General features: G+C 39.3%; 1 protein-coding gene across 1 annotated transcript; it reads left to right on the plus strand.

Annotated features, from left to right (window-relative positions):
• The first annotated feature begins 5,113 nt into the window (after nt 1–5,113).
• LOC118211810 (myosin heavy chain, fast skeletal muscle-like) lies at nt 5,114–21,748 on the plus strand. The gene is made up of 41 exons (XM_035389297.1): nt 5,114–5,137; nt 5,343–5,384; nt 5,988–6,206; nt 6,816–6,959; nt 7,053–7,209; nt 7,834–7,861; nt 8,051–8,156; nt 8,244–8,336; nt 8,444–8,507; nt 8,599–8,697; nt 8,780–8,883; nt 9,176–9,314; nt 9,601–9,719; nt 9,981–10,130; nt 10,242–10,412; nt 10,504–10,810; nt 11,051–11,127; nt 11,883–11,970; nt 12,141–12,258; nt 12,526–12,649; nt 12,893–13,029; nt 13,366–13,621; nt 13,726–13,968; nt 14,081–14,257; nt 14,400–14,545; nt 14,637–14,727; nt 14,819–15,208; nt 15,940–16,066; nt 16,148–16,266; nt 16,438–16,634; nt 16,715–16,898; nt 17,011–17,176; nt 17,356–17,480; nt 18,363–18,671; nt 18,759–18,962; nt 19,410–19,535; nt 19,808–19,978; nt 20,171–20,275; nt 20,358–20,453; nt 21,134–21,265; nt 21,618–21,748. Exons 3-41 carry the CDS (start codon nt 6,000–6,002, stop codon nt 21,636–21,638), a joined length of 5,817 nt encoding a protein of 1,938 aa, XP_035245188.1. The 5' UTR covers nt 5,114–5,137; nt 5,343–5,384; nt 5,988–5,999; the 3' UTR covers nt 21,639–21,748.
• Nucleotides 21,749–22,213: the final 465 nt, after the last annotated feature.

A 22,213-nucleotide genomic window follows, 5' to 3' on the forward strand; every position in this document is an offset into this window, starting at 1 on the left:
AAAGCTGACAGCCTGCACCCCATATTCATTGTTTTAATACAAAAATTGTATTACTGTCCAAGTACTTTTATATTTAACTGTATATACAGTACCAGTGTAGGAGAACAAGCTTGGTTCTTGGGAAAAATGTTGAGACACATTTCTTGCATTTTTTGGTGCCATAAACTAAATTTTTCAATAATAAATAATTCAACAAATTGTCATAAGCAATAACTCAATTTTTTTTGCACTTTTGCCAGTTGTTTTCAATCACCTGGTGTGAATATTATCAGATTTTTATCAGAAAAAAAGTGTCAAATATATTTTTTATTATTTTAAATTATTATTTTTTACACATTAACATACTGGAATTTTGTCAAAGTGACACTGCATTTATCTCATTATGCAAAATTCCTTTTCATAAAACTCACTTACTTTTTCAGAGCACTAGTAGTCCAGTTGTTTCCCTCCTTTCCAGAGGTACGAACCTCAGGTCCACTACATTTCAAAATGAAACTTTCAGAACGTACTCTACAATAAAGTTCAGAGCAATCACTGACAAATGGCACAGAGTGGTGTAAGTAGCTATATTTGTATTTACTCCACATAAGAATATACTTTTAAGGATAAGATATCAAGTAACACATTTTATTGAACATGTGTAACCTCTTCAGAATTTCCCTGGCATACCCACTTTAGACTATGTCATATCACCTTTCCCATAGTAAAGCCCTGTCCTATTATATCATAAATCTTGTATTCAAATTGCTCATTTGATCCCCCATTGACTAAATACTTGAGAAAGCTACTTGGAGGAAGGTCATGCTGAAAAATTAGCCCAGAACTAAATTTCTCAAAACACATCAGTAGGAGTTGCACGACTGAATCTCATGTGGATACATTTCATGATTATGTGCATAGCAATGATAATGTAGTGGATATTCTTTGCATATATTTTTATCACATCGTTCAGACTCATACATACAGTTCACAGAAGAGGAAGCTGTTGGTGAAATTCAAGATTCAGAGCTGGCAAGCAGCCTTACAAATGTCATTTAGCCTACAGGTGTGCATATCTGCACTTGATTGTGGCTCCTCTCCTGGCAGTTCTGATTAATTTGGGTCCAGACAACATTGTGAGTTAGACGTCTTCAACAATTTGAAGGAAATTTGAAGGAAATAAACAAAAACATTAAAATAAATATTCCTTTTTCGTATCCAAGTCCAGAGAGGTGTAGCCAGAGACAGAAGGGGCAAAGATGCTTACCTGCTCCAGTCCATTTTTGGGACATGGTGCGGCACCCATGGGGTGTGTCCAGCAGGTCCTAAGGAGGGAAAGGTGAGTTCGATCTCTAGGAGGTTGTCTCAGCACTCCCTGTGAAGAGGAAATTGGTGGCAAAATCTCAGGCTTAGAACACGCAAGCAGCATTCAGAGATTTATTTCGCCTACAAGTGTGGTTGGTTGCAACTTCAACCTGGGCAGGTTGTGTGCACATTGCAACTCACATAAGTGGGATGTGTGTGTGTGTGTGTGTGTGTGGGTGGGGGGGGATGTAGTACCAAGACATGCCATTTTTAAATTTTGATAGTATTTCAAGTTTGTAATATTTTTTAAAATCAAAGAAATGCATTACATCATTATAATTCCAAACTGTTTGAAAAATAGGTCGGAGCTGAATAGAAAGTAAATAATGTGAATTGTTTATACAATACAGGATAATTTGGCACATGCTGTATCAGCATATAAAGGACATTGGGACTTACTCCATTTTACGAACAGCAATTATAATTACATGAGTCAATCTAGCATGGAATCATCTTTGATAACTGTACACACCTGCTTTGCTATAAAGGGGAGATGAATCATGCCAAAACAGGATCACACTGATTACATAGACACAAAGCAAGGAGAGGCTGAGGTGTACTGATGAAGACTCTAATGCAGGCTCGGGGGCGTGGGGGGGTCATTCGCTCGCCCTTTAACCTCTGCCAGAGAGTTAGCCTGGATATCACTCAAACTGTGAGACCCTCTCCACTGGCACTCATTTGGATGAAGTAAGTACTTATCAAAAAAACATATTAACAATCCTGAATACATAACAATTTGACATGTCAGTTAATTTTATAGGACTTGGACCCGAGGAGCTCCCAGGAGTGGTGCAATTCAGCTGATAGGGCGACTGGAGGGAGGACATTTGGAAACGCTGTAGAAACATTAATTACTGATTATCTAAATATTACCATTGTGAAACCTACTTGGAAATGACATAAAACGTCTTTGCAAATGCATAGAAATCTTTTGTAATACTGCTCACCCTTGCATGGCCAGGAAATCTGATGAACACACTAATATGCCTTTTGAATGCAAGGTACACTTTGCATACTGTGGCCGATTCAAAGCCCTGACCCTTGCCTACACTGCCGCCAACAGGACAGCCCCCATCTACTTGCAGGACATGACTCAATTCTATGTGCCTGCTCGACCACTCCGCTCTGCAGCAGCAGGGCGTCTTGTAACCCCTCCCACCCGCCCAAAGGGATCACAGAGCTTCTCCACCCTAGCTCCCCAGTGGTGGAACGAACTCCCCGTCCCTCTCCGAACCTCCCCCTCACTATCCATCTTCCGCCGTGGCCTGAAGACTCATCTCTTCAGACTATACCTAGAATAACCACCACCATGCTGTGTATATATTTAAAAAAAAAAAAAAAAAAAAAAAATACCCTTTTTTCCTTGTCACTTGTTACATGTTGCCCCATCCCTGCACTTCTTGGTAAATTGTATTTGTCCTAATACTCTAGCTTAATGTTCTGCCTAGTTTGGCTTTGCAGATGTTAGACCAGGATAGTGTTCATTGTTCTCAGCTAGAAATAGCTGTACAAAATAAGTAATTGTACCTTACTGAACCCGTGTTCAGCAGTTGTCTACGATCATGAAAATGCACTTCTTGTACGTCGCTTTGGATAAAAGCGTCTGCCAAATGAATGTAATGTAATGTAATGCTTTGATGATGTCTGTCATTTTATTTCTTCTTAGTTTCTTTTGTCTCTGCCCTGTTTTAATGTTCTCACTTTTACTACTTTATTTATTGCTTAATTGAGTATCCCATTTTTGGGTTGCTTTTATTTTTGTTTGTTTTAATTCTTGTCCTCAAATGTGAAACACCTTGCAATTGTGTGAAAGGTATTATACAATTAAAGTTTATTATTATTATATTATTTAAGCATTGCAACACTACATGCAAGGAAGCACACTGTTAGTGTCAGTGTCACTGTTAGGGCTCACTCTGCTCCAAGTTGACAATGTGCCCTCCTGTTAATTACTGGTGGTAAAGAATTCCCTCACAACTAAATTGGTAGCTCTCATAAAGATAATTATCTAAGTGCCTTAAAGGATTATGTCAGCCTCTAAAAACACGCACCCTTCTAAAAGCTCTTCTTACAATGATGGCCCCTTCATCGACAAGAACTGTTTACAAGCGATCCATTCATTTCTGCTGTTGGTGGGTGAGTGTGTAATTTCACTTGGTGGCTTACATACTATGTTCATGTTATCCAGCTAACTTCAGCTTAAAGCTGAGTGTTTGCAGATTTCAGCTTAAGACACTGTAGCCCTAGTATCAAGTCTAGCTAAATTATGAACTCGCTTTGCGAAAGCAAAAATCCTGGGTTTATCCCAAATTGTCAACAAAGTAATCGGGTTAATGCAGTTAGCCATGTATATGAAACTGGGCCCTCGTCAAGTCAATGAATTCCCCTTCTTTCCATTGGGGAGTCTCTCTCACCACTGCCTGGGTGTTTTTTCTTTGCACTAGGGTAGTGATCTTTATTTCTGGTCCTGGCGGGCTGCAGGGTCTGCTGGTTTTTTGTTGTTATTCGGCACCTGATTGATCAATTAAAGCAGTCGATCACACAGTTAACTCTAACTTTCTTTCTTGGGGATGAATTGGGTGCTGATATTAGGGAGAAAACAATAACCAGCAGACTCTGTGGCATGCCAGGACCAGGAATAAAGATCACTGCACTAGGGAGTTTTTCCCCACTTTAAAAATTTATCATAAACATTTATGTATAAATACAACTGAATTGAATTTTACGCAATTCATCGAAATGCTGAAGAATAAGCCAATTTGCTATTGGCTATTAAAATTATCTCAGGAAATGTAATTCATTTAATGCAAAGTAGTACATTAATATCTGGCACAATGATGTTAAAACTACCATTGATCTAATGTTAATGTTTCTGCACGTGGACACTGTGGATAATCACATTCTGCCAACATTCAGTTTTCTTTACCATGGTGACTTATCTGTATTGTGTGGGTTGTTTCTAATTTTTGAGACCTGGTTCAGTAGAATAAATCAACCTCTAAAACACATATTTTATCATTTCAGCACAACATGGCTCATTTTGGCTTTGTGTGTGACAGAACTCATACAAAATATGTGCACGGTCCTATGCTGTTAACATCAAGTTCACAGAATGACCCCTCCAAACAGTTTTTTTCCTGAATAAATATGCAAGACATTCACATGTCCTGCAACATTATACCAGTGACATTTTACTGCTTCTCCACAACTAAACTAGGCTCTTTTATTGTCAGTGAACATAAAAAAGATGGATTAGACGCAGCTTGGAACCATAAAATAGTGAGGCTATGAGTGTCATTCCAAATCAACTGTACTTCTATACAATAATCATTTAAATGTATACAACAATATTTTGCAATACAAAACAAACCTCCTGCCCCCCACACCCACTCCCCACCGACCCTTCAAAATATTGAAAAACCTCTGTACTCCGCCATCATTCCTTAGCATATTTCTAACATTAAATAAAATGTTGCAACATAGTACCAGTGATTTTCACATTTCTTTTCTTGTTCTTCAGTAGCATATGGTTGCTAGTCTAGAATTAATGCCCATTCAATAATTAATCAATTCTTCAAAGTAAGAATGAAATAGGTTTTTTTCACAAAGCATTACAACAAATCAAAATGTGGTTAAAATGTCACTGTCAGTTTTACAGGAGAAACTAACTGGTTAGAGGGTACAAATACATGACCAAATAGAGAAGAGGGTTTTTGCAGAGTGGACACAAACATCCCTATAAAAGAGGCTTCCCCTAACTCTCCCTGGGACTGACCAGCACCCAGCAAAGGTAAGTGAGATGGAACAGCTTTCAGATTTGCAAAAAGAAGAATAAATGTATGCAGTTTGGTACATTTCTGTACAATATTGAACTTTATTTTTGTTTCAGAAAGTTCTGCCAAATGCAGATTTTTAAGCATTATATATGAAATCAGGAATGTAATTTCTGTCAGCAAACTCTTTTGTAGCAAAATTAATTTCTGTTCCTTTTTTAGTATCCAAGTATCCACCATCTTTCTCTCCTGGCATCAAAGGAGGTAGGCTAAGTATAATTTGTTGTATAGTGTATAGTCATGATGTCATAAAGGCAAATAGCACTCTTGAGGAATTAACTTTTTTAGAAACCTTCAAACTGGTTTAAGTGTTAATTGTTTACTGTACACAAAGCATCTACAGAGCAAAGGAAACTGAGGAAAAATCTGGTCTACTCTTTACAAAATATTCTCCAAGATTTAAAGAAAATACAATGGTTAATATAGTTTGATACAGTAGTTACAGTAGTTTGTACAGGACAGTTTGTCAGTTTTTTATTTTCTGCATGTTTTAAATAAGATGTTTTGGTTCAAACAAATGCTTGCCTTGAGAAAAGAAAAAAAAACACATACTAATGATGCATTAAACATCCTATGAAACAAGATAGTATGACCCTGTCTAATTCCAGTCATCCCACTGTCCAATTTTTATAAATATTTATAGCTGAAGGTAGAGACATTTCAAACACACACCTTAGCTTATACACATTTTAAAATGTAATACATTACAGAGGACACAAAAAGCAACTCAGTATTTTAATGGAAATGGTCTACCAATGATGTAATTGCATATTTCAGATTATTGATATTTCCTTTATTTCTCCTCAGTAAAGCGCCATCATGAGTACCGATGCGGAGATGGAGGTCTTTGGCCCGGCGGCCATTTACCTCCGGAAGCCTGAGAGGGAGAGAATCGAGGCCCAGAACACACCCTTTGATGCCAAAACAGCCTTCTTTGTGGCTGAGCCCAAGGAGATGTACCTCAAAGGGAAACTCATTAGCAGAGAGGGGGGCAAAGCTACCGTTCAAACTCTGGAAGGGGGGCAAGTAAGCACACCTAACAGTACTAATTATTATTAGCTGTATTATAATAATAATTGTTCACTTTTTTGAAGTTGAAGTGGGAAAGTGGGCATCATGCCCCAGAGGATAGCAAGCTAACACAATTACATTACAAGAATGAGTCATGTGGACTGTTTGTTGGCGATGAGTTTTAGCAATTTACCATTGGAGGAAAAATTTAAAATTAAATTTTGTACACTTGACAAGAATATAGTTCATTTATTTTTTATTTTTTGTGCTGCCTTGCCAGTGTCACTGACTGTGTCTTTATGTGCATTTGTATGTTTGCTTCTTTTAAGTTGCTCTGGATAAGAAAAAATATTGTGTGCCCCACTATAATTTTCATGCTAAAATCATCACTGGTAGACTCCGACAGCTACAACTGTATCCTGGTCATATCTACAGTGGGATGACCATGATGAGTCGGAATGTAGGATTTATCGTCCATGTTCAGGTCCTTTGAAGAGTTGTCCTTCCTGAGTACAAACCTTCTGTTACTCAAAAATAGCTTATAGCCACATAACACAATTCTGGAACTCTCATCCCTCAGGTAAAAACACAACCAATCCTCCACCTTCATTTTCTGTTTCACAGAAATTAACAGTGAAGGAGGATGACATCCATCCAATGAATCCTCCCAAGTTTGACAAAATTGAGGACATGGCCATGATGACCCACCTCAACGAGCCCTGTGTGCTGTATAACCTCAAAGAGCGTTATGCAGCATGGATGATCTACGTGAGTTTTCCTCTATATCTCTTCAATTCATTTGAAAATGTGAATAAATGAATGTCTCCAAGCACATAACTGTATCTTCCTTCACTGTTTCAGACCTACTCTGGGCTGTTCTGTGTCACTGTGAATCCCTACAAGTGGCTCCCAGTGTACGATTCTGTTGTTGTGGGAGCATACAGGGGCAAAAAGAGAATTGAGGCCCCACCCCACATCTTCTCCATCTCCGACAATGCCTATCAGTTCATGCTCACAGGTGAGAATATCTTCATGTACAAGTTGATCAAGTCAGTCCAAAATACTGTATGTATGGTTTTAAGGCAGCACAATTACCAAAGCAATAGACTTTGTCAGAATTCTGTTCCAGCAAAGATTTCATGGAGAACAGTCATTCACATTATCCCCTGTGAGGAATAGTGTTATCCCTGCCTCAGGGTTCTTGGTTGAAGAAATTATACAATCAACACAATACAATTAGAAAGGAATAAAGAAGGAGGCTTAGAAACAAAGCTTGTTATAGAAACACACAATGTGTGTGCTGCAAGACTCATTAATTGAATATGCGAAGGGAGACAGACAGGGAATAGCAAGCATTTATTGGCACCTAAAGCAAACAATTCCACATATACAGAATGATAACAATGAGTCCTGTTGAGGAAGGTCTCAATCTCACCAGCATAAAATTCAGGATACTAGCCATTAGAATTTGAATAGCTTCAATCATTCGTGCTCACCGGAGGCAGACAAGAAGGGACTATTTAAGTTTAAAAAGCAAGAAAGATAGACTGTTTTATTAATATGATTGTCAAAAGTCATATTCTACAAGGTCTTTGAAATATGATAACGTAATATACTATATTTACACTCATTCCTGTTGCAGATCGTGAGAACCAGTCCATCCTGATTACGTATGTAACCCATAAATTTCCATAAACACAGTTAAAAGAAAACATCAACTGAAATATAATTTTTGTAATGCACATTTTCAAGTAGTCAAACTTAATTTTCTTAGGTGCAACCACTTCAATTCCCTCACGTAAACACAATGAAATGGGTTTTTAAATATTAAATAAAATGTTCTCTGTGTTCATCCACAGTGGAGAATCTGGTGCAGGGAAGACTGTGAACACAAAGCGTGTCATTCAGTACTTTGCAACAATTGCAGTGGCTGGACAAAAGAAAGCAGAACCAGGAAAAATTCAGGTCAGAGGGAGTCTCTAAAAATCAGCAAATATCTTGGGAACTTCATCTGCGGTAGCACATTTCTGAAGTGTCTGATGTCTACTGTAGGGATCACTGGAGGATCAAATCATTGCAGCGAACCCCCTGCTGGAGGCTTATGGTAATGCCAAGACTGTGAGGAATGACAACTCCTCCCGTTTTGTAAGTTTTAAAATATATAAAATTGATAATTACATACTTATCAGTTTAAAGAGACCATCTCTCAAATTAAGCAATATTTCAACTCCTTCCTTTCATTAAATATTTAGGGAAAATTCATCAGAATTCATTTTGGAACATCAGGAAAACTGGCTTCTGCTGATATCGAAACCTGTAAGTCTCTGCACCTGGTACAGTGTTCATAATTCAGCCAGCGATTATGAAATTAGCGATTATTTGTGAAGGTACAATTTTCTTCCCTCAGATTTGCTGGAAAAGTCAAGAGTAACATTCCAGCTGTCAGCAGAACGCAGCTACCACATCTTCTACCAGCTCATGACAGGCCACAAGCCCGAACTGATAGGTATGGAATCACTAGATTCATTCTGTGAATACCATTTGAAGTTTTCAGAAAAGTCTGTATAACTGATTATTGTTTCTTACAGAGGCTCTTCTCATTACCACCAATCCATATGACTACCATATGGTCAGCCAAGGAGAAATCACTGTCAAAAGTATCAATGATGTGGAGGAGTTCATAGCCACAGATGTAAGTTGGATAAGGAGACCCATTTAATTGTCTTTCAGGAAATCACAAGCTACTAAACAATAAAACTTCTGACATTAATAGAAACCACAGAAGAAGCCTTGAGATTCTACAGAAGGTTACTGAGAACACTGATCGCCTATATATGTTATAGATGAATTTACTAATCTCTACATTAAAAAGCAAAAATGTTTATACTTCAGATATAAGTATATAATGGACACTGCAGTATTTCACCTATAAAACATAGCTGGGTATCTTATATTAGTTCATAAAACACTGTTTTTATTCACAGACAGCCATTGATATCTTGGGCTTCACTGCTGATGAGAAGATGGGCATCTACAAGCTGACTGGTGCTTGTATGCATCATGGGAACATGAAGTTTAAGCAAAAGCAGCGCGAGGAGCAGGCTGAGCCTGATGGCACTGAGGGTACCTCTTAATACATCTTTGCTTCTTACTGACACATTTTAAGAACACATTTGTCAATCAACATCACAAGGGTTCATCGTATTGATACATGAAAGCAAATGCTGTTTTTGAGTCAAATGAACCTTTTTCAGCCAAACTTTGAAAAACATTAATTCCTAAAACAGAAATATATATCTAAAGGAAAGTAAAACATTTTTTTTGCAAAAATGGTTTTGAACTGAATTATGCATATGAAAACAATATAAATAAATTCAAGAGTAACAAATACAAATTGTACTTTCAACAGTGGCAGACAAAATTGCTTATCTCATGGGCCTGAACTCAGCTGACCTGCTGAAAGCTCTGTGTTACCCCAGAGTGAAGGTCGGAAATGAGTTTGTGACCAAGGGACAAACTGTGCCACAGGTAATGTACCTCAATGTAAAATATTGTTGCTCTAAATTAATACACTGTCCTATCATAAATTATTGCAATACCGTGATCTGTCAAACTCTGCAAAAGTAGTTAAAATACTTTCATATTTTGTATAATACATTTATATATGATTTAAATTGCATGTACAAGTTACATTAAGTAAAATGTTATGATTCAGGAAATATTAAGGTAATAATAGTACATAAAAATACTCATAATAAGCACTTATTTTTGTTGTCTTTGTACTATTAGGTCAACAATTCCGTTATGGCACTGTGCAAATCTGTCTATGAGAAAATGTTCTTATGGATGGTCATTCGCATCAATGAGATGTTGGACACAAAGCAGCCAAGACAGTTCTTCATTGGTGTCCTGGATATTGCTGGATTTGAAATCTTTGATGTGAGTGGGAGCTTCCAATACAGTTTACTGGAATCTGGCTATTAAAAAATGTTTGAGTACCTCAAATAATTGAGTACCTATTATGAGATTTTATTTTTATTTTTATTTCAGTTTAACAGCTTGGAGCAGTTGTGTATCAATTTCACCAATGAGAAACTGCAACAGTTTTTCAACCACCACATGTTCGTGCTGGAACAAGAAGAATACACAAAAGAGGGAATTGAATGGGAGTTCATTGATTTTGGTATGGACTTGGCTGCCTGCATTGAGCTTATTGAGAAGGTAAGTGAGATGCCCTTTATTATCAACAGAGAGAAACATGCCCTGTTGTCCTCCTGACGTGTCCTCATGGAAATCATTCTGCCTTCACCAGCCAATGGGCATCTTCTCCATCCTTGAAGAGGAGTGTATGTTCCCCAAGGCTTCAGACACAACCTTCAAAAACAAGCTCTATGACCAACATATGGGTAAAACCGCTGCTTTCCAAAAACCCAAACCTGCCAAAGGCAAGGCTGAGGCCCACTTCGCCCTGGTGCACTACGCTGGCACTGTCGACTACAACATCGCTGGCTGGCTGGACAAGAACAAGGACCCCCTGAACGACTCTGTGGTGCAGCTGTACCAGAAGTCTTCAATGAAGCTGCTGGCTCACCTGTATGCATCCCATTCTTCTTCTGAAGGTAGAGATGAAATCATCAATTTTATACAAAGTGTTTCCATTGGACACATTTACTGTTGGAAGCACTTAAAATACCCAACCTATTGCAAATCATTTATACATTTCTACTGCTTTACAAATGAAATCATATTGCAAACATAACATTCATTGCATGCATTTTCATGTAACAAACTATGAAAATATATGCAGTGACATTAAAATTACATAATCTGAGAGTGTGTAATTTCTCGTGTAAAAACAGATGCAAAAGGTGGCGGTGGAAAAAAGGCAGGCAAGAAGAAGGGTGGCTCCTTTCAGACTGTGTCTGCTCTGTTCAGGGTAATGTATTATAACTTAGTTTGAAAAGTACACTCAACTTTATCTTGAACCTAGTGGTATGAGCTGATGCTCAGAGTTGTACAACATTTTCTCCCCAGTTTGGAATGGCCAAACGTAAACAGCTGTGTGCATGCTGCAACTGCTGCAGCCAATGAGAGAGAGAATAGACAAGCACACACTCTCTTCTGAAGTACATAATGTTGCCAGCCACTTCATAATGCAGCCCACAAGAAAACTTGCATGAGTCAGAGAAAGACACTGAATTTCCAGCATTTAGCAGGCAGACCACGGGTGTCCAACTGACCAATGAGGTTCACTCAAGAGTGATGAGATGCAGATCCAAGCTGGCTGAACCGGGCAATGCTACAGCCAATTAAGCATCACTCTGTGGGGATTCCAGCCACAGGTGGCCCTGGCACAGACAGGATTTGATCCTAGACCATGGGGCTCAACCATGGACCAGAACAGTGCCAAAACAGCACGAGTCACCCAGAAGCCCCTCAGTGTTGAATATTCTAATGAGAAATAAAAGGCACCACTCACATTTACCAATTAAATGTTTTAGTGCATTGCCAACTGACAATACCAGCTTTTCGTATAATGCATGAGTTGTGCAACTATTCAAGTTTAGTTGGCAGGAATCAAATTACATAGACAAACATTTGAATTAACCTGGGAGATAAATGTGTGTATTAACAAACTTGATCAGTCCTACTGTTTCCTTTCAGTTATAATATTATCCTCAAATTCTACAGGAGAACTTGGGGAAGCTGATGACCAATTTGAGGAGCACTCATCCTCACTTTGTGCGTTGCTTGATTCCTAATGAATCAAAGACACCAGGTATGAATTGTACTTGTGGTTATTGTTGACATCTGGGAACATAAAAAACCCATGCCACATTAACCACCTGTGTATTATTGATATATGGCCTTATGGTCCTTTAATAATTCTGGTAAAACCATGTGACCTAAATAAAACATGGATGTGTAACACATGCTTGCATTTTTTAGGCCTCATGGAGAACTTCTTAGTTATCCACCAACTGAGGTGTAATGGTGTTCTGGAAGGTATCAGAATTTGCAGAAAAGGTTTCCCCAGCAGAATCATCTATGGCGACTTTAAGCAGAGGTAATTTAGATAAATAAATAAATAAATAAATAAATAATCTTAATTTTAAAAGATTATCATATTTGAAAATGAGAGCTGTAATTCTGAATAATGAGTTAGATCCTTAAGGTATTTACTGTACCTCAACTCTTCAAAAAATACACTTTTACAATCAACAGTACAGCTCTAAAACTAAATTTAATTGATAACCATGTCCAGTTGTAAAATATAACACTCACTATTAATGACTGAACATTGATATTCCACCATTGTCATCATAACGTTCAGATACAAAGTATTGAATGCCAGTGTCATCCCAGAGGGACAGTTCATTGATAACAAGAAAGCTTCTGAGAAGCTCCTGGGGTCCATTGATGTGGACCACACTCAGTACAAGTTTGGCCACACCAAGGTAAGAGACTTCACACACAGTAAAATGCCCAGTGTTAATTAAACTCTAAACGAGTACACTAAGAGTCCAGTAGTGTAAGTGTAACAGAGTCCAGTAGTGTAAGCGTACACTGAACATGATACTGTGAAGACACCAATAATGATAATGTGGTTCTTAAACCTAAAATGTAATTTACTATAACAGCAAAACAAGAAAACTAGAGCCTGAAACTGGAAATTGTAAATGTCTAACTTGGTTCTTCAGGTGTTCTTCAAAGCTGGTCTGCTGGGTACCCTGGAGGAGATGCGAGATGAGAAACTGGCAACACTGGTGACCATGACTCAGGCCCTCTGCCGCGGCTACCTCATGAGAAGAGAGTTTGTCAAAATGATGGAAAGGAGGTATATGTTACTATGCAGAAAACAAGAAACTTTTAATCCTGCCCATAGAAAGAACAAACGTTTCACCCTAGTTTATCATGTAAAGACACTGTTCTAATGTTTGTGTGTACTATTACATTACATTACATTACAGGCATTTGGCAGACGCTCTTATCCAGAGCGACGTACAACAAAGACTATTACATGACTTTATGTTAACACTTAAATATAACAGTATCTGCATTAAATGTGCTATTTTTATTTGCATAAAATATCAACCAATTTATTTGTCAAGACATGCATGATTCAGAAATATTTTGCAGAAAATCTTTTTCACTATGATCATGTTTTACACAGAGAGTCCATTTACTCCATCCAATACAACATCCGCTCATTCATGAATGTGCAACACTGGCCATGGATGAAGCTCTACTTCAAGATCAAGCCACTTCTCAAGAGTGCTGAAGCTGAGAAGGAAATGGCCAACATGAAGGAAGAGTTTGCCAAGTGCAAAGAGGATCTGGCAAAGGCTTTAGCCAAGAAGAAGGAGCTTGAGGAGAAAATGGTCTCTCTGCTGCAGGAAAAGAATGACCTACAGTTGGCTGTAGCATCTGTAAGTTCAGCTTATGATTGACATATTATAATTACCGTGTTATCACAAGTGAAAGTCAAATTTCTTCCTGCTTAAACATTTGTTTCAATTTTGCCTTATGCAAGGAAACTGAAAGCCTCGCTGATGCTGAGGAACGATGTGAGGGACTCATCAAGGCAAAGATCCAACTTGAAGCAAAACTCAAAGAGACATCTGAGAGGCTGGAGGATGAAGAGGAAATCAATGCTGAGCTCACTGCCAAGAAGAGGAAACTGGAGGATGAATGCTCTGAGCTGAAGAAAGACATTGATGACTTGGAGCTCACCTTGGCCAAAGTGGAGAAAGAGAAACATGCCACAGAAAACAAGGTTTACACTTGATTAATACTGTGTGTGTGTGTGTGTGTGTGTGTGTATGTGTGTGTGTGTTTCTCCAGCGTCATGGCATCTCCCTAACATGGTGTGAAATTAATACTTTCAGGTGAAAAACCTGACTGAAGAGATGGTCGCTCAGGATGAGAGCATTGCCAAGTTGTCCAAGGAAAAGAAAGCCCTCCAAGAGGCACATCAGCAGACCCTGGATGATCTCCAAGCAGAGGAGGACAAAGTCAACACTCTGACCAAAGCAAAGACCAAGCTTGAGCAGCAAGTAGATGATGTGAGTAAAAAAACCTCTTGAGCAAAAGGTAAAACCTCTGAAGCAGAAGCTGAACCAAAACAGTCTGTGATGCCAGGACAAAAGACCTAAGTTATAGGTAGTGTTAAACAGAACCTTTTTTAACCTGTATTTCCTACAATAGTTGGAAGGCTCTCTGGAACAAGAGAAGAAGCTTCGCATGGACCTTGAGAGAGCCAAGAGAAAGCTTGAAGGTGATCTGAAACTGGCACAGGAAACCATAATGGACCTGGAGAATGATAAGCAGCAGTCAGAGGAAAAGCTCAAGAAGTGAGTATTCAAATCAATGCAATGACAGCAAATGTAATTATAAAAATGTGACAAATCTAAAATCTGAATTTTTATGGGGTGTTCTCCACAGGAAGGACTTTGAGACAAGCCAGCTTCTCAGTAAGATTGAGGATGAACAATCTTTGGGTGCTCAGCTCCAGAAAAAGATTAAAGAACTCCAGGTATCTGTCAAAGCCTTAATTTCCCATGTAGTAGGCTACAACTGATAAAACAGCCAAGTATGACCTAAACCTACCCTATTGTGTACCATAGGCTCGTATTGAGGAGCTGGAGGAAGAAATCGAGGCTGAGCGTGCTGCTCGAGCCAAAGTTGAGAAGCAGAGGGCTGATCTCTCCAGGGAACTTGAGGAGATCAGTGAAAGGCTCGAAGAAGCAGGTGGGGCAACTGCTGCTCAGATTGAGATGAACAAGAAGCGTGAAGCTGAGTTCCAGAAGCTGCGCCGTGATCTTGAAGAGTCCACCCTGCAGCATGAAGCCACTGCTGCTGCTCTCCGCAAGAAGCAGGCCGACAGTGTGGCAGAGCTGGGAGAACAAATCGACAACCTTCAGCGCGTCAAGCAGAAACTGGAGAAGGAGAAGAGTGAATACAAAATGGAGATTGATGACCTATCCAGTAACATGGAGGCTGTTGCCAAGTCAAAGGTATGCAGACAGTTTATCTGTTTTACTTCAAAAGCACACCAACCTTGTCAACATTGCATATCAATCTTGCTTCCTCTACTACTTTACATGCATTGGATTTACCATAGTGCTTTGCGCTTCACTACAGGTGTTAAATCCTTAAACCATCACTGTCTCTTATATGAATGGTTTGGCTTGACTTCTTCACGCTAGCACGGATCAGTCCACTGCCATAGATTGATTGATGAAATAATAATTGGTCTACTTCCTTCCTACCTCATCTGTCTGCTAATTTGAAATTGATATAATTATCACCTATAGGAATGTGATACTTTTTAAAGTCTCTCTTCCCTCTATTGAATTTGGAAAGCCGTAGGTTTAAGCTTCATTTATCTGGATAATATGAATATAGCCTATAAGCCATATGGTGAAATTATACATACCTCATCAGCAGAAATCAACACATTGGTTCTAAGAAGTTCTTGTAGACGAACAAGCCATTATTGACAGAAGAGCATTTAGAAAGGACGGTGTTTTTAGAGACCAACAAGACCCTTTAAATAACTTGGACAATTATCTTTATAAGCACTACCAATTTAGCATGAGGGAATTATTTAACTCCAGCAATTAACAGAAGTGCACATTTCCATCTTGGAGTGAAGTAGAGCCATAATAGCAACACAGACACTGTAGTAAGGTTAATATATATTTTAAAAATGATAGTAAATTTTAATAAACATTTTGTCCAACAGGGCAATCTTGAGAAAATGTGCCGTACCCTTGAAGATCAACTGAGTGAACTCAAGTCAAAGTATGATGAGAATGCACGACAGCTGAATGATATGAGTGCACAAAAAGCAAGACTTCAAACTGAACATGGTACAGGAATCAGAAATACATTTTAAATTAAATCATTTAATGTCAAAAATATGGAATTACAGAATACTTTGCCTTCCTCAGGTGAATTGGGTCGCCAGGTGGAGGAGAAAGATGCTCTTGTTTCCCAGCTGACAAGAGGCAAACAAGCCTACACACAGCAGATTGAGGAGCTCAAGAGGCACGTTGAAGAGGAGGGCAAGGTAATAGATTTAAAAAAGCAATACACAATTTTACAGCTTTATTAAAGCATTAAAGAGAACTTCGAACTTCGAAGAGAACTATACTATACTCATGTACTATACTCACTATATTCATTCAACAGCTTTCTCTATCACATCCACCATTAATGTTCCATTTACATTGACTTTAAGGCCAAGAATGCCCTGGCCCATGCTTTGCAGTCAGCTCGCCATGACTGTGACCTGCTGAGGGAGCAGTATGAGGAGGAGCAGGAGGCCAAGGCTGAGCTGCAGCGTGGAATGTCCAAGGCCAACAGTGAGGTGGCTCAGTGGAGATCCAAATATGAAACTGATGCCATCCAGCGCACTGAGGAGCTGGAGGAGGCCAAGTAATTAGAATGGAACCACTGCATGCCACACAATCAGATTTCATGTCTTGCAAAACAAATTAAATCACCACTCTCTACAGGAAAAAGCTTGCACAGCGTCTACAGGAGGCAGAGGAGTCCATTGAGGCTGTGAACTCCAAGTGTGCTTCTCTGGAGAAGACCAAGCAGAGACTGCAGGGTGAAGTGGAGGATCTCATGATTGATGTGGAGAGGGCAAATGCCCAGGCTGCCAACCTTGACAAGAAACAAAGGAACTTTGACAAGGTAAATTACCAAAGCTAGAGTCACAAAGAACTGTGTTGTATGTCACTATCAGTTGTTAAAATGAAGGCCAGCTGGAAGTGGTATTAATGGCTGAGTTTTATCGTGTAACCAGGTTTTGGCGGAAGCGAAGCAGAAGTATGAAGAAGGCCAGGCAGAGCTGGAGGGGGCTCAGAAAGAGGCCCGTTCTCTCAGCACTGAGCTCTTCAAGATGAAGAACTCATATGAAGAAGCTCTGGACCAACTGGAGACATTGAAGAGAGAGAACAAGAACCTGCAGCGTATGCACACGTAATATAGTAATATATAGCAAATAAATGCTCTTTCTTACCTGGCTGTCAAATCAATATCCAGGAAATTGGCATAGAAATTGAGGTCTAACATGATCGTATGTGCCTGAGAGCAAATATGCAACATAAATTGTAATAATTAAATAATTTCCCAACGTATGTCCTTGTAGAGGAGATTTCTGACCTAACCGAACAGATCGGAGAGACTGGAAAGACCGTTCATGAACTGGAGAAGGCAAAGAAGACTGTGGAGACTGAGAAAGCAGAAATCCAGACAGCCTTAGAAGAAGCAGAGGTAACCACACCTCGATGAATGGATAAAACAATAGTGATAAAGGATATATGCAGATAACATCAGTTGAATATGTTCATTATTTCTTTTATGCATAGCCTAAGTGGATATTTCACCCTTTAATAACATAAGTAATTTTGTGGAGCTCTGTCGTATTTGCATAGCGTGAATACTGGTAATATTAGCTGTCCCTACTTACCGTTTACAGCATCACCGTTCTTCCTGGTTGTCATGCACCTAATTCATGCCCATTCGTTTTCAGAACTTTGCCAAAATTAATAGTTTTACATCAACAATAAACTAACTATGGAGGACATCTATCTACAGAGATCAATGCAATATTTTCTTTTTAAGCAAAGGTATCTGTTTTTTAAACAGGTAAGCTGTTTTCAGGTTTAGGCTAGCTATACAAGGAGGAACGATTTTTAGATTGGCTACTACATAGAAATACAGCAAGCCATACTTTTATAATAACAATGCACGGAACATACAAATACCTATGTGAATCTGTTATTGTGTACAAGGATACAGTACATGACTTTATTAAAACAACAGAACCTTTTTGCTGGATCTGAAGGCAAAACAAACAGATACTTTTTGACCTTAGCACTCTCTTTATGCATCTATTATCCTCTGTAATCAGTCTGTGCTTTAAAACTATTCATTTCAGCGGGGTCCCAAAATGAATAGAGTACACTGGGAGCCTGACAGCTGGGTGGAACAGTGATGCTGACGATGGTCAACAGGAGCATCTGATGTTGCTAGTATTACATGCTATGCAAATACAATGGGGAAGGCTCCAAATCATCAAATAAATCTGAATTGTATTTTTCTTCAATATATGATTTTTCATGATAAAGGGTAAAATTGATCTGTATTCCACAGGGAACTCTGGAGCATGAGGAGTCCAAGATTCTGAGAGTCCAGCTTGAGCTCAGTCAGGTCAAGGGTGAAGTTGACAGGAAGCTGGCAGAGAAAGATGAGGAGACGGAGCAAATCAAAAGGAACAGCCAGAGGGTGATTGAGTCCATGCAGACCACTCTTGATGCTGAGGTGAGAAGCAGGAACGACGCTCTGAGAGTCAAGAAGAAGATGGAGGGAGACCTGAATGAGATGGAGATTCAGCTGAGCCATGCCAACCGCCAAGCAGCTGAAGCCCAGAAGCAATTGAAAAATGTCCAAGGGCAGCTCAAGGTATGTTTCTAAAATATATGCAGTGACATTGCTGGGTCCAACATGTTCAGGCTTTTATACATAACTAATTTAATCAATCTGCGTCAGGATGCCCAACTGCACCTTGATGATGCGATCAGAGGACAGGAGGACATGAAGGAACAGGTTGCCATGGTGGAGCGCAGGAACAACCTGATGCTGGCTGAGATTGAAGAACTGAGGGCTGCCCTGGAGCAGACAGAGAGAGGGCGCAAAGTGGCCGAGCAGGAGCTGGTCGATGCAAGCGAGCGTGTGGGACTGCTGCACTCCCAGGTCAGTCAGCGAGTTTATCGGACATGAATGAATGAATGAATCATTGCATTTATATAGCACTTTTCCGAACGCTCAAAGTGCTTTACAGTGATGAGTGGGAACTCCTCTCACCCGCGACCAATGTGTAGCCCCCACCTGGGTGATGCACCGCAGCCATTTCGCGCCAGAACGCTCACCACACATTAGCTAAGGTGGAGAGGGAGAGAACATTTTTTAGCCAATTAAATCAGGGGATGTTTAGGTGGCAAGTTGGAAAGAGCCAGATTGGGAATTTAGCCAGGACACCGGGGAACCCCCTACTCTTTGCGACAAGTGTCATGGGATCTTTAATGACCACAGTGAGTCAGGACCTCGGTTTAACATCTCATATGAAAGACATGGTACAAATATACTGGGTGAATTACATCACATCCACATGCCAACCTCAAAATATCCAATTTTGTTCAGAATACCAACCTTATCAACACCAAGAAGAAGCTGGAAACTGACCTTGTTCAGATTCAAGGTGAAGTGGACGACACCATCCAGGAAGCAAGAAATGCTGAGGAGAAAGCCAAGAAAGCCATCACAGATGTGAGTTATACTCATATCAGTTTACATGCATTATATTCATCTATTCACAATTTTTAGCAACAACCAAGACATATTCGAAAAGTCTCATTTAAATTACTTAGCATTCCAGCAATTAAACAAGCCTACTCCCTGAGACTTGTGTTTCACCTTTTGTATTTCTTACAAAGCTACTAAGCTGCAAATCAGTTAAAAGTTCACTCAAGTCGATGAGTGAAATGATTCTTTTCATTAGTTTTTGTTTGATTTTTAACCTGGCTGTATGAAAACTGCAGGCTGCCTTGATGGCAGAAGAGCTGAAGAAGGAGCAGGATACCAGCGCTCATCTGGAGAGGATGAAGAAGAACTTGGAGGTTACAGTCAAGGACCTGCAGCACCGTCTGGATGAGGCTGAGAGTCTGGCCATGAAGGGCGGAAAGAAACAGCTCCAGAAACTGGAAGCAAGGGTAATTCATTGGTTGGGAACATACTCTATTGCATTAAGGAACATTTTGATAAACACACCCTAGAACACTGCAACAGGCACTTGCAGATATCAAATGAAACATTGGCATAAAAAGGATGCCAGTTAAAAGTAACAGGAAGCACTAGAATCTTATGTCTTCCAGCATTAATTTAAAATGTATTTTATATTCAAGGTGCGTGAGCTGGAAGGTGAAGTTGAAGCTGAACAAAAACGTGGAGCCGATGCGGTCAAAGGTGTCCGTAAATATGAGAGGAAAGTCAAGGAGCTCACCTACCAGGTAAGGTTTTATACATCTTTACCAAAACAGTGGACAACAGGCATGCATGCTACCTTTTCTGAATCTCCTTTACCCTCTGCAGACTGAGGAGGACAAGAAGAATGTCACCAGACTGCAGGACCTGGTGGACAAGCTGCAGCTGAAAGTGAAGGCCTACAAGAGGCAGGCTGAGGAAGCTGTAAGTATAATATTCACTAAAAAGATTCACATGGGCAAAGTGGATAACTTAAATCAAAGAGAAAACAACAATACCATCAATTTTGAGGATGGGTGATTGGAGCCAGTTATTAATTTCATTTCATCTCATGAAATGCACATTAAGTTTTTCATGTGCATTTCATGGGATGAAATTAATTTATTTATTGCCCCATGGGGTAATTTGTCCCTTCGGAGCAGTGGGCAGCCACTGCGCAGTGCCCGGGGACCAGCACCAGTTCTGAAGCCAGTGCCTTAGAAAAGGGCAATGGCAGGCATATACCTAACCTGGCATGCATGTCTTTTGGTGAAATGCACCATCAACTTCAACATTGATGGTGCTCTTGAAAAAACTGCTATGAATAAAATCCATTATGTCTTTCCTACTCAAAGAATACTTAATAATATGCGGTTTCTACTAGAATACATATTTTTTTGAGTCGGAAAAAAGTAATGGACTGTATGTATTGTTTAACTTAAAGTGATAATTCACTTACTGTCATTTTTAAATATATAAAATTGCCTTCACAATTCCTTTAAATATCACAAGTGTGCTGTTCATTAATTATAATAGTAATAGTTGCTTAATTCGAGGACCTTAATATTTGTTAACTACTGTTTAGCATAGTAGCATAACTGCTCACATGTCTGCTTTACTCACAGGAGGAACAAGCCAACACTCACCTGTCCAGGTACAGGAAGGTGCAGCATGAGATGGAGGAAGCTCAGGAGCGTGCCGACATCGCTGAGTCCCAGGTCAACAAGCTGAGAGCCAAGACCCGTGATGCTAAAAAGGTACTTTCCACTGAAAACTATTAATATCATTTTCAGAAATTCAATGGAATTAATTTCTAAGAGCATCTTGAGAAACTGAATTAAAAATGGTTGCGTGTACATTACTAACTAACTAACTCATGAGAAACAATTCATTTCAAACACAAAAGCAGTTGTAGCAATTTACAATGCACATTATGGAGGATAATACATTTTACAGTAAATACTTTACAGTGTATTTTAGGTAGGGAAGTAGGGAAATTCAAAATAACCAGTTAAATAGGCATTCAAAATTCAGGGATAAAAGATGTGAAACAAAAAGCACACTGCAGAAAATGAATGTTTTCTAAATTTACTTTTCATTTATTTGAAGGGAACGGAAGTTGCAGAATAAAGGATGAAACCCAGATGAGACGCAGTAGCAAGCACTCATACAATATGAACTTCTTGTGAAATGTTCTCACGTAAGCTATCAGTCAATAAATGTTGCTCAACAAATCATGACCTTGACTTTTTTCATTTATTTTTCTTTGTGATAATGTAACAAAAGTATATCATAATGTGCACCATACAGCTTAAGGGACTGTTAACTTTCTGGGGCTTTTTGATATTACTCCAGTTTAAGTGCATATATTCAATTGGCCCAGACAATTTGTAAAAATACTCCGGTGCATTGCAGCTACATTGCCTTGATCGGGGAGTAAACCAGCTCCAGAGCTCCAGAAGAATGGTTTTAAGTGTGTAGATGCCACACTTGAACTGTTGTCACTTGATCATAGTACACATTAAAGCCAGAGAAACCACACAAATAAATTCCTGCTTCTCTGGATGATGCCACAACCAATTATGCCATACCTTGTGAGGGTGTCAGCCACTGTCAAGACAGTTAAGATTCAGTTCTCAACAACAGGGTACAACACCACTGGAAACTAGTGTATTTATAGGACAGACCACACCACAGACCTATAT

The sequence above is a fragment of the Anguilla anguilla genome, chromosome 13 (assembly GCF_013347855.1).
Source record: "Anguilla anguilla isolate fAngAng1 chromosome 13, fAngAng1.pri, whole genome shotgun sequence".
Lineage (NCBI taxonomy): Eukaryota > Metazoa > Chordata > Actinopteri > Anguilliformes > Anguillidae > Anguilla > Anguilla anguilla.